The sequence below is a fragment of the Eschrichtius robustus genome, chromosome 12 (genome assembly GCF_028021215.1).
Source record: "Eschrichtius robustus isolate mEscRob2 chromosome 12, mEscRob2.pri, whole genome shotgun sequence".
NCBI classification, from domain to species: Eukaryota; Metazoa; Chordata; class Mammalia; order Artiodactyla; family Eschrichtiidae; genus Eschrichtius; species Eschrichtius robustus.
This window is the reverse complement of record NC_090835.1, coordinates 49,124,628-49,137,301: the sequence shown is the minus strand read 5'-3', so window position 1 is coordinate 49,137,301 and position 12,674 is coordinate 49,124,628. Positions and strand designations below refer to the sequence as shown.

General features: G+C 43.1%; 1 protein-coding gene across 2 annotated transcripts in view; it reads left to right on the top strand.

Moving 5' to 3' along the window:
* The window catches only part of ITGA9 (integrin subunit alpha 9), a 354,422-nt gene that overhangs the window by 205,895 nt on the left and 135,853 nt on the right, over positions 1 to 12,674 (top strand). For both annotated transcript variants that reach the window (XM_068558926.1, XM_068558927.1), the window contains exon 18: positions 11,863 to 12,013. In XM_068558926.1, the coding sequence (XP_068415027.1) occupies positions 11,863 to 12,013 (151 nt within the window). The remainder of the gene's footprint in view (positions 1 to 11,862; positions 12,014 to 12,674) is intronic.

Genomic DNA, 12,674 nt, shown 5'->3' with positions numbered 1-12,674 from the left:
AGTACTCTTTGTCTTTAATCCAGTTGTTACAGTGAGTGAACCTGATTTGTTCCAGATGTTGTAAGATTTAGTGATTCCGGAAACTACTCCTCAAGTCGAGGCTGATGAGGATTTGAATTCCGCTGTTCGCTGGAAACCAGCAGTTCTTTTCACAGTTAAGCAGATGGGGCAGGAGGAGGGAGCCTAAGCTTCTTGGAGGGGCAGGGAGGGCCCTCGGGCTTCTCATGTCTGCCTTGTTAGAAAGAAGGTAGCCTTTGACGCAAATACTGATTCTATAACTAAATGAGTTATTAAATGAACCAGAGCTGGGACCACATTGATGCTAGCAAAATCAGTGAGAATATAGACATGTTATTTTTTTTTTAAGTAACACATATTTACATGAACGATCTGAATGTTGCTAAGGAAACCTATTTTAGTTCAGATCACCTTAGTAAATACTTTTCTCTTACTTTATGAGCATAAAACCATCCAAAGGGGGTACGTATGAGGGAGATAGAGGTATTTCTGGTTTCACATAAGTGGTTTTCAAAGCAGAAATTCACTCCCAGGAATCATTTCCCTGACCCGCTGTAAACTTTAGTTGACATGCCTTACAGAGGTGCCCCGTGATCTCTGTCTGGAGTTAATAGCCATGTGGGTCTGTTTTGCATGATTAGAAGGGATTTATAAAGCATGGCAAGATGTGAAGCACATCTCAAACTCTATGTATAATAGCCCACTGTTGGAGAAGGTTGAAACCTACACCCATACAGATAGCAAATTCTGTTTAACAGAGTATTATTGGTTTATGCAGTTTTTGAGGATGTAAACAATATGAATATTAAAGCTCCTTAAAGTTATGGATTTAAAACAAAAGCAGAAATTAATTAATGTAGATTGTTGCTGTTTAGATTTTTTTTAAGTGTATTTGAAAGTAGACAAATGCCCATATAGATGCTGATGGGGGTCTGGGACAACCTGTGTAAGTGACCCAAGGTTTCAGCTGCAGCCCAGCCAGGTGACTGGGGTGTGTATCCAGGGAAACCAAAGTCAGGAGGAGAAGCTGAGTGGTGACAGAGCTATGTGGGTTGGACACACCTGAGAAGCAGGTGGGTCCCTGACCTGGCACTGAGTTTTGAACAAAGCAAAATAGGTTGCAGGGTATAAAATGAGGGGATCCTGAGCTGGTCGGTATTAGGATCATCAAATGGGTTAGAGCAGATGATTGTGGGGTGAGGCTGTAAACCACAGGAAGTTTCCCCTGGCCTGGGCTTATGTGGGGCCAGCTGTAGGATAACCACAGGACAAGATGAATAGTTGGGCAAAAGTAACAGCTCCTACCATTCTAGAGTATATTAAAATATAAAACAAGATTAGATTTGATTTCTTAAATCTATTCAAAAGTGTACATTTTAGGTACAGTATCTTTTTTGGGCATTTCTTGGTGATTCTTTTGACCAAAAAAAATGTTTTTACAAAAAAAAAAGTGATATCTTTTTTGGTGGTCTTAGTTAATAAAATAAATTCCTAAATGTTTGCCACAATAGCTAGAATCTTCAAAATCAGGAAACTTTAATGACTTTTCATGGCAGTGAACATTGGTATTTGGATTCTATATACTTTGATGTTTCAGTGAGTTCTATAGGAATAGGCAGTAAAACTAATTAAACTAAGTAACTAACTAACAAAGTAAAACTAACTAAAATGAGCCAGCAATACAAAAACAGTTCCCATCCCTGTAGGAAGGAGGAACTTTGGAGCTTACACTGGAACATCCCGTGGGGACTGAATCCTTTGTAGTCCCTTGCTGGGACTCAAGGTTTCCTTGTCCAGAGTTCCATCACATGAAAATTGGGGAAAGGATAGCTTCCCTAACTTATTGCAAGCTGAGAGTAAGGGACTAAGAATCTAAAAACGTAGTGCATTTATCTGTTCCGCAGCTTTCTTTGCTCTGTTCATAGGAGCCTGACTCTGAAAAACTACATTTCCCAGGCCCCTTTGCCAACAGGCTTCCTGTTAAGTTTGGCCGATGAGAGCACTGTTGAGAGGTTGAAGGGAGGGAGAAGGAGAAGAGTCAAGGTATTTCTCCCCAACCTCACCCACTTCATGCAGCATCTCTGGTAATAGCTACATCCCCTCTGTGGTCTCAGCCTCTTCTTGGCAGTCCCAGCTCTGGTCACAACCTCTTCCCTCAGTCCCTCCAGCTTCATGGATAATAGTTACTTCCAATCTCTGGTTTTCCTCATCTCCCCTTGTTTTCTCTTTTGGCTCTTCTAGCACCTTTGTTCCTAGTTCCCCGTTTTAATCTCTTCCAGTGAACTACCTGGCATGGACTCTGTTTTCCTAGCTGCACCCTGACTGATACAGTGTGTTTGAATCCTGGCACTGCCACTAGGTAAACTGGTACTACCACTAATTACCCAATAAGTTCCTAAGTCACTTATATCACTTTGTACTCAATGTCTTTGCAAAATAGGGAGGAGATTGCTCTGTAATCAATTCTGAAGTCCTTTTCAGCTTTAAAAGACCATGAGTCTCTAAACTTTGATCTTATAAAAATGTGTGTATCACTCCACGTCTGACTCGGAGATGTTTTTTATCATTTACTCCCCAGGACACGGCTTAGCCTTCATAATACTCTATGTGTACAGAATATGGTGAAGGCATTCCCAGTGGCTTCTTACCTCTAAAGGCTGATGTTGGCAGCTTTTTCCTTTGGAGACATAGAAATGTTGGGATTTTGAGAATGAGTTTTTATACAGTTTTGTATAGATTGCTAAGGAGTTGCCTGTGTCACAGAGGAGAGGCCTCCAGTCTGGCTCTTTGAATGCAAGTGCTTCTGTAATGAAGAATCTCAGGGGCTTTGAAGCAACTCTCAAATGCAGCAGTAGGCTTGACCGTAAAAACTCTCATCCTGTAGAGGTGAACAGAGGCTGAAGACCAATCACTGTAATGACATTCTAGGACAAAGTGGTGTCAACACTTGCGCCTTGGAGGTATTGACAGCTGCCTTCCTGGGTTGGGAAGCCAAGGACAGCCCCTTACAGAGTGCCTGCCCTGCAAAAATGGGTTCAGAAATTTGTGCTTGCTGCCATCTGTGTCTTCTCGAATTGGTCCCTAGTCATTCTCCCCAAAGTGAATTGCACTGGGGAAGCTCAGAAATATATACTCCTCAGATTCAGCAAGGGTGGTGTGCTATGTGACTTACCTTAAGGTGCACTGGTTTAGGGCAGGGACAATATTAAAAATAGTTAACAACCTGCACAGCAGGCATACCTACCTGTTAGAAGCAGTCGCCAGGCATAGACAACCAGAACAGCGCCCCTGGTGCAACCCACTGGCGGTCAGCCCTGGGTTAGGGGTGTGTTCAGTCACCCATACCTATGTTTCCTGGAACCATGGGAAGAAACGGAGACTATGGCATCTGAGGTGGATCCTTGTGACAGTGGCATGAGAAGGAAAGTGAACAGGATGTGGATCACAAGGAGTGGAGTGGGGTTTCTCCAAGGCCTGGAGCCCCTTTCAGATGGTCAGAGATAACAGGATTAGCTGATCTGACCTGCCAGAAACAGGCCTTATTCACCAGGTCATAAAGCTGGCATAGGGCCCCACCACAGGCACTGTCAACGCTGTCAAATCCCTTTACCCTTATGTGGTGGCCTGGCGTCCGGCTCCCAGAACTGCATCTCTCTGCCTACTCTACCCACCGGGTAGCAGACCAGGTAGCAGGCCAGAGGTGCTGGGAATAGATGCTCTCCCTTTCCCACATCATCCTTCAACCAGTGACTGGAGTCGGCACATAAATTCTTCCTTCATTGCACAGATGCGACAACTCAGGACATTCCTTATGGCCTAGATCTGCGTGGTTTACCTCCTTTTCCCACCACATCACATGTAACCAATGAGGTTCCCCTGCCCAGTGTACAACTTGGGGCATCACATTTTGGTAAAAGTCAAAATTATCTTCTGGGGCAGGAAAGTACATATGTGGGACACCTTGTCTTTTTTTTTTAAATTTTACAATATTCATTACAGCATTTTATAAGCAAGTGAATTTCAGGAGCTAAATATTATCAATTTTATGTCTTTAAATACTCAATTTTATTTTTACCCCAGTTTATTTTCCCTAGACCTCTACTTTGCAAGTAACATGAGCAAATCTGTGCCATTGAAAATTAATTACAGACAACCATATTATACGTTAAAAGTACAATACGTAGAATTTGCTGAGAATCTAGAACAGTGCTGACCAATAGGCTTTAAACTTTTTAAACTTTCTGGTAGCCACATTGAAAAATTAAAGTGGAACTAGTGTGACAAATTTTATTTAGTGTATCAAAAATCATTTAAACATGTAATTAATACTAAAGCAGTGATTGAGATTTTTAAATCCTTTTTTGTTTTATTGCACTAAGTCCTCGAAATCTGGTGTGTATTTTACACTAATTCAGACCTGCCTCCTTTCCAGTGCTCAAAAGGCACATGTGACCAGTGGCTACCATATCTGACAGCACAGGTCTAGAACATACTGTGTTGTCTCACTTAGTAGATGAGAGAGCTGGGGTAATTATACACCAGTTCCCATCAGTCATTGTTTGAGGGCTGCTACAGGGAATGTCAGGGGCTTAATTCTTAGGCATTTAGCTGGCCTGCAGCAAAAGGTCCTCCGGCAAAAGATGGGGATGCTGGCAGATGGAATTGCAGCCTTGGAGGCTGTAGTGATAAGACGCCCAGGGACAGGAGCAGAACCACCCATACATAGCCTACTATGTTTTGCAATACCTTCACTTTGGTGCCTTATTATTTATTAACAAATTATTTGCAACACACCTGGCATTGGTGACTCAAGATAACTGTTAAGTTTACTGGCCTAGAGGATAAACTCAGCACTTCAACATTCAAGGTCCATGGGAATCTGGACACAGCCTACATATTCTATCAATATTGTCCTCCTACACATGTTATTGCTAAGAATGTCCTTTTCCTGCCTCTTTCCATGTTATTTCTGAGTCACTTCCATCCCTTTATCTTTTGTTTACTTTTTTCTCTGCCTGGAATGTCCTTCCTATTTGTCTGTCCCCCCATTTGCTCCTCATCCTTTAAAATGTGCTCATTTTCTACATCTCTTAGGGAACTTCTTACAGCAACGTCAGTCTACAGTGATTTCTTTGCTCTGGATTTCTCTTGCCTCTTATACTGCACCGGTTCTTTTGGCATGACTTGTCTTATCAGCTTCATGGTGCATCTCCTTCACATAATAATCAATTTATTTGGTGCCTTGTGCTCATATTCCTCATAGGAAGACATCCGATGAACAACCGTGGTTTTATGTGGTTTTTTTCATGTTTGTAATTTTAAGCACTAATAGTTGAAAAGCTCTGATAGTTGTCAACAAAGTTCCAAGAGGGAGATTGTCCAACAGAGCTGCTGAAGGCATCTGGAGTCATCCTGAATGCCTCCACCAATTTCAAGGAAAATTGTCAAGAGGAGAAATAAGCACTCACAATAGCTTTTGTAAAGAGATGACACCAGCAAGTATTCTAAATATTCTAAATGGTAAGAAGGCAACTACGATTTCATTTCTCATCCTATACCCAAATAAGTTTTATGTAACTTTTATACCGTTTAGTTGTATTTTTATGTACTAGAGGAGCAATGGGCACACAGGGAGAATCCCTGGCCCAGGAGTTAGGAGGGCTGCCTGGCTTTGCCAGTATCTGCTGTGTGGCCTCAGGGAAGTGGTTAATTCTGGCCTTTATCTGCAAAATGATGACTCAAATGAGTTCCCATCCAGCTGTCAAATTCCATTTCTGATTTTATGATGTCCGCTCATTTTTAAGACTAGGAATTGTTTATGATTTTAAATTGCAGTGGCTGTAATTTATGTCACTGCTTTTATGGGACATCGTTGAAGATATCTGTGATTTGTTGGATGCTGAATCCTTACTCAGGAACGCGGCCCCCGATTTTGACATTTCTCCTATGGGAGAACATGTTCTGCTTCACAATGTCCTTTTAATATGATTTCCATGAATGGAGAAGCTAGTGGGTGTGGGTGTGGACAATCGATCTTAGCCAAATTTTTGTTGAGAGGGCTATCATTCCATTAATTGTAGGATTCACGGTTCACTTCCTTGATAATACTTTGCGTAATATCCCCAATGGCCCTCCCCTAACCCCACTGTCCCTGCAGAATCCCTTCTTTGTCCTCTCGTCGCATACAGGGTCTCATAAGGGTCTCATAAGGATGTTTCCTTATCCCTAAGGGTCAGCACGTAGCACATATTGACATTAACTTATGTCACACATGTTTGTTTCCTCCACTAGACTGTGAATTCCTTGAGGGCTGGAACCTGTATCCTTGGTGCCTAAATTGAGAAGGTAGTTTTAAAAAGTGATGGATGGATAAATGATTAGAAAGAGGAAGGGAGGGAGGATGGAAGGAGGAAGGCAGGAAAGGAAGAGTAGGTGGATTTGGCTGCCCTGTAGTATTATCCTAGTTGTCATTATCAAATATAGTTGTGGTTCATAAATATAATGTCAATCTTAATGCCAGTATAACAGGAAGTTTTGTGAACTCAAGTACAGTTGACTAGAATGTGCTTGACTAACCCCTGTCTTAGCATCCTTTACTCAGGCTAAATTTAAACTAGCAACAAAAGAAAATAAAAGTGTTATATTCCATAAAAGATAGTTTATAACCACAAGTTATTTAAATAAGGTCATTGTTTATATCTTTAAGACTTAAGGAAGGTCTAAAATGATCTAATAGAAAATTATTAAACACCAATTTAGCTGCTTTAGTTTCTTTCCTTAGCATCTTCACCAAAAAATTATGTGCATAAATCTGTTTCTGTGATGGTAGAAAAGGAAGAATTTGCTTTAGTGACCTTTAATGGTTCAGCATAGGATGATTTGGTATGGAAATGTATTGCATTTACCCAATAAGGAACTTTGAATGGTATGTGTTTTTAATGTACAGTAATGAGTGAGGTCAAAGTACAGTTTCTACAGTGATCCTCAGGTACCACACGGCCACCAAGACGCCTGTAGCAGCATCTGACATTTGGAGTATTGAATGAATTGGCGCTAAACTTCAATATAAACCCAACATGTTCACAAACAGCTGCTGTAAGATGTATTAGGACAGTTATATTTATTATTTTTGATAAAACATGAGCAAGATGTTTCCAGCAGGCTGTATGTGTGCTGTAAGATAAACTTTATAGAAACTGTACAGTTTGTACCTTATGTTAGTGACTAATCATGCTTTTCATATAAAAGTACACCAGAGTCGTTGGTGTACATAGAAATCTGACCCACTTAAAAGACTGCAAGATCAAATTAGAATTAATGGGAAAATTTCTCAGGGACTAAAATGCCTTGAAAATTAGAAAGATTGTTCTTCAATAAATCAGAAAGCACCTGTGAAATGTTTGGCACAAAAACACTGTGCCTCATTGTTTTATTCTTTTAGCAGTCCCGTCCGAGAGGTTGGTCTTCACGGAATCCTGTTTTTTTCAGATGTCATTAAATGACATTTCTTGCCAAAGCCCTTCCTGGCTGAGCTGGAGATTATATAAGAGTTGTAGCTCAGACAGCCTTCATGATGAAGTTTGGCACCAGCTCCAGCTCAGCACCTCCATGGCCCGGTGACCTTGATCAGAGGGGGCTCCCCTGTGGGGGGCTCAGCATCTTCACCTGTAAATGTGAAGGTTGAACTCATGATCTGTTGTGGGGAGGTCATGCATGCCATTCATTCATTCAGCAAGGGTTTGTTGAGCACCTACTATGTGCCAGGCACCATTCTATCTCTGAGGGTTCAGTGATGAGCAAAACCAGACAGAAGTCCCTGCCCCCTGGTGCCTAGATCCTAGTGGGGAGAGAGATCATCCTTAATCAAACAGCCACACAAATAAATGTGTCATGACAACCTTGGGAAATGCCATGAAGGGCTGGTGGAGCCCCGGGGCTGAAGAAGCTCATAATAGGGAGATTTATTTCACCCAGACAGGAGACCAGAAAGGGCATCCTAAGGGTGTGACAGGCAAGGGGCTGGAGAACGCAGGCAACGGTGGAGAGGGACGGGCTTTGAAGGCACAGTAGGCACTGAGTTCTAAGCTCAGCAACTTGGCCACCTTATCTCCCTGCATCTCGATTTCCTCATCTCTAAAAATACAGCTGACGTCAAGAACCTTTCATGCTGTCATGCTGTTGCAGGTTTCAGGACAACTTGTTTGAAAGTACCCAGCACCAGGCAGACTACATTGCATTTCATTTCTAAGAATAGCTTTGGAAGCAGAGATGTACTGTTTTGTACGTGGATTTTTAGATGTGAAGAAAGTGTGAAAACAGCTTTGAGGCTTCTTTTGTTAAAACGTCTGAGTTTGCTTTCAGCCCTGGAAGGTCCCTGGCTTCCCTTAATCATAGAGCCATGTTTGCCTTACTTGACTTTGAAAACCTGGGAGTGACCTTGCTGCCTGATTAAGTGACAGAGGCTTTAGGGGCTGGCAGAAGGTTAGACATCCTTGGCCTGATCCCTTGCCATTTACACACAAGGGAAGGACGCTGATCACATGAATGACAAAACTGGAGTGAGCAGGCAGCCCCTGCCCCGTGGTCCTGGGCTTTTCTGTCTTGTCTCTCTGCTTAATATTTCATTTGGAAACTATGGATACTTTCTGAGGCTACTTGTGGGTGCTTAGGCAATTCCTTCTTGAGATAACGCAAAGTTAATGCTCTCTCATAACTCTTCAAGGCCTGAGGATTACTTCTTTAATCTTACAAAAGCAAACAGGAGGACAGAAATAACCCATCAATTGTTTAAAATGAAAATGGCCAACAATAATAAATAATTGCCACAATAGCTTGAAGTCAGGGTCTTCATTTACTGGAGGCCATTCAAGAATTTGAAACTTTTCTCCAAGTTAATTTTTCACATCTTGTTTGGATCCTCAGAGCTCTTGCTTCCAAAGACAAGGCCATCAGATCTCTCATTGCACGTTATTCTTGTTGACGTGCCAGGCATGCAGGAAAGTGAGGTCCTCTCTTCATGGATGGGTAATGATGATCCCCTCCCCCACAAAAATGCATATTTCAAAGTTTTATAGCCTACTGAGATTTTGGAGAGTTCTCTTCTCTTTCATGCTGTATTAATGGTTGCAAACAACAATAAACATGTGCTTGTTAATTTAAGTGGAAAAGGAATTTATTGGAAGGATATGGGTTGGTTCAGAGCCTAGGCAGGAGGGAGAGGCAAGGCTTAGCCCAGGATGCCAACCCTGGGCTCTCAACTCCTCTGCAACCACCTCAGATGATCTCAGAGGGCCCTGGTGTCATTGGGCAGCCCTCAAAATTCGTGGCCCCAGTTGGCAGCATCCACCCCCCACACCGAGGCCACTTGACCACCCTTAGATCACGTGACTGCACTTAGTTAAGTGCCCACACTTGAATGACCAAGAGGAGGGCAGAGGGAGGGTCTGCCCCTTTTCCGCTGATAGTTCTTCCACCTCTCTTGAGATTCCCCCCAAACAAAAACGTGTCAGGATGCTGAGTGGCCAAAAGTAACAACTGTCCATCACTCAAACCCTCATATGCTTGATCACATCTGCCACTAACTGGCTGGCCAGTCAAAGATCGGCCTCCAGTGTGAATTTATTTTGTCCAAAACTCACATTATCTAATAATCCTCAGCCTCATGTGCATCTTCATCCTTGTCATCATCCTCACCACCATCATCCTCATCCCGTTGATGGTCCATTTACTCCCCCGCTCTCCTGGGCTGACATTTCCCTCCATCTCCTCACCCTTCAAACATTCCCCTCTCCCCCCTCCCTTCCCAGTCTTTGACGCTGCTTCTATTTCACTGCAAAGTGGAAGCAATCACAGGGGAACTTTCATTTGTTCCTACCACCCTTCTACTGATGCATCTGGGCCATGCGCTCCACTTTCTCACTTCGCACCAGCTGAGGCCAGCCCCTCCGTTTGTTCACCAGGCCATCCAGCAACTGTGCCCTGTCATGTCTTTATTAATTGTCCCCTGTCTAGTAGATCCTTCCTGTGATCATGTAAATATGCCATGATAATTCCCATCTGAAAAGAAAAAAACAATTCACTTGAGCCCACTTCCCCCACCAGCTGTCAATCCTATTTCTCTGCTTTCCTTTATAGAAAAATTCCTCCAAAGAGTCAGCTGTGCTTATTGTTTCCATTTCTTCTCCTCCTACCTCTCTCAGACCAACTCCGATCATCCCTGTCGCTGCACTTCAGCAGTTCTTATCAAGATCACCAATGGCCTCCAGATGGCTAATTCCAGTGGCCAGTTCTAATTCCTCATGTTAGACTGCCACATTTGACGAAACTGATTACTCCTTTCTTGAAGCATGTGGCTGCTTGGAGACTGTCTCTCTTGGTTTTCCTCTCATCTCCTTAGCCACTCTTTTTCAGTCTCCTTTGCTGGCTCCTCGTCATCTTTAGCTCCTAAACATGAGACCCCCTTCTCTAGTTACATGCATTCCCTATTGATCATTTCTAGTCCACCCAAATGCATATCTCCAACCCTGACCCCTCCTTCCACCTCTAGACCCTTACATTCAACTATCTCAGCATCTCTTCTTAAAAATCCAATAGGCATTTGGATTTTCTCTGCTGACCTTCTATACCCATGGTCTTTCCCATCTCAATAAGTGACCCCTCTTCCCTTCAGGTTGTTAAATCTGAAATCCTTGCAGCCTATGCAAGAAAGAGAGGAAAGAGAGGAGTCCATGACTCCTCTCTTTCCCTAACACCCTTCATCCAATCCATAAGCAAAATCTGTTGGCACAACCTTTGAGACATCCAGAATACGACCTCAGCTTCCACCACTGTGGTCTAGGCTGCCATCTTCTTACACCTGAATTATTACAAGAACCTTCAAACCAGGCTCTCTCCTTCCCCCCACCAACCACTCACTCCGGACTGTTCACATCACATCCAGTGAGCCTTTAAACATTGAAGTCAGGTCACACCATGCCCTGCTCAGAGACCTGCAGGAGCTCCTGTCTCAGAGGCAAACCATGGGCCTAGGGATGGCCCACAATGCATGGTCTGCCCACCCCCACTCCCTTCAACTCTAAGCCCATTTCCTCCCACTCTGCCCCTCACTCACTCCTCTCCAGCCACACGGGTCTACTTGCTGCCCTTGAATACACCAGACACAACTTTTCCTTTGCTAGTTCCCAGATATCTGGGTATCTTGCTCTCTTTCTTTCTTCTGATTTCTACTGAGAGGTCACCTCATCAGTGAAGCTTCCCTGACCAGCCTATTTAAAATTGCACCCCACTCTCCCTCCAACTCTGGTGTCCTCTATCCTTCTTACCTTTTGTAAGTTTTCTCCGTTGCTCTTATCACAATCTGACCTGTATGTTTGCTTCTTTGTGTATGTGTTTTTTGTCTCCTTGAAGCTACAGGAAGGCAAGAGCTCTCTTTTGTTCACTGCTTTCTCTAGCACATAGAGTAGTGATTGGCATGTAGTAGGTGCTCAGAAATATTTGAATGAATTACTATATGACCAAATTCCATGTATAGGTTATTAAATGTCTTATAATTTTCCAAGTTGGATGCACTAAATTTCACATGAGCCACAGGACAGCTTAGTGAGTTAGGCAACACAGGACCATAGAACTCCCCGTGCTTAGATGATGAAGCTGAGGCCCATGGGGGCTGACTGAGTGCCCCGAGATGCATGGCTAGTTACTGGGCTTCCTGGGACTTGTGGTTCTGATCCCAGTAGAGTTTCTGCCCCCACTCTCAGCTGTCCCCTGATGCCTCATGTTATATCAGTGAAAGCTTCAGAAAGCTTTCAGTGAAAACTTTTCATTGCTGTTCATTTTTCCTTGCAGTGTTGATGACAGAACCCTGTATCTAGCTCTGGGGGCTGTGAAGAATATCTCCCTAAACATCTCCATCTCCAACCTCGGGGACGATGCCTATGATGCCAACGTGTCCTTCAACGTTTCCCGGGAGCTCTTCTTCATCAACATGTGGCAGAAGGTAAGAAGGACCCACATCTAGTGCATTTGCTGACTTTCATCGTACCTTGGAATATGCAGTGATTCTGCAGAGATTATTCCTTTATGTGGAGGATCGTTTGGAATTATTATAATTTTTTCCTCCTGAACTTAGAAAGCATTGTTGGTAAAGCCAAAGAAGAAACCGTAAATACCCACGGTGCATCAGAGCCGTATCCGTATCTCACACTGTTTCCCATCCCGTCTCTCTTGTGAAACCCTCTCTGCACAATTTTATGTCTGGCCCCTTCTCTGAGATGATACAGTCATCATCTGCAGCACACGCATGTTCTGGAGTATTCCCACTGTAGGTCAGTAGTTGTTGTGAAAAACCAGATAGGAAATGAGAACAGATCACTGCTTATCATGCGCGTTATCACCAATGATGCCCTTGATGTTTTCCATTCGAGGGTCATGAACATCTGCCTCTGCTTTGGCATATTGATTTAGTCCTGAGATATTGTAGTGAATTGAGGAAATTAAATTATTTCCATGAATTGAGTGAGTTTTAAAGAGCGACTTAATTTATTTGCATGATTGATGTTTAAATAGCATGTCTCAGAAAGGAAAAAGGAGCTGGGTTTCTCTCTGGTCCCATAATCCCCCTCAGTGAACCACTTTGGGGAAGAAAGAGTAATGGGTCT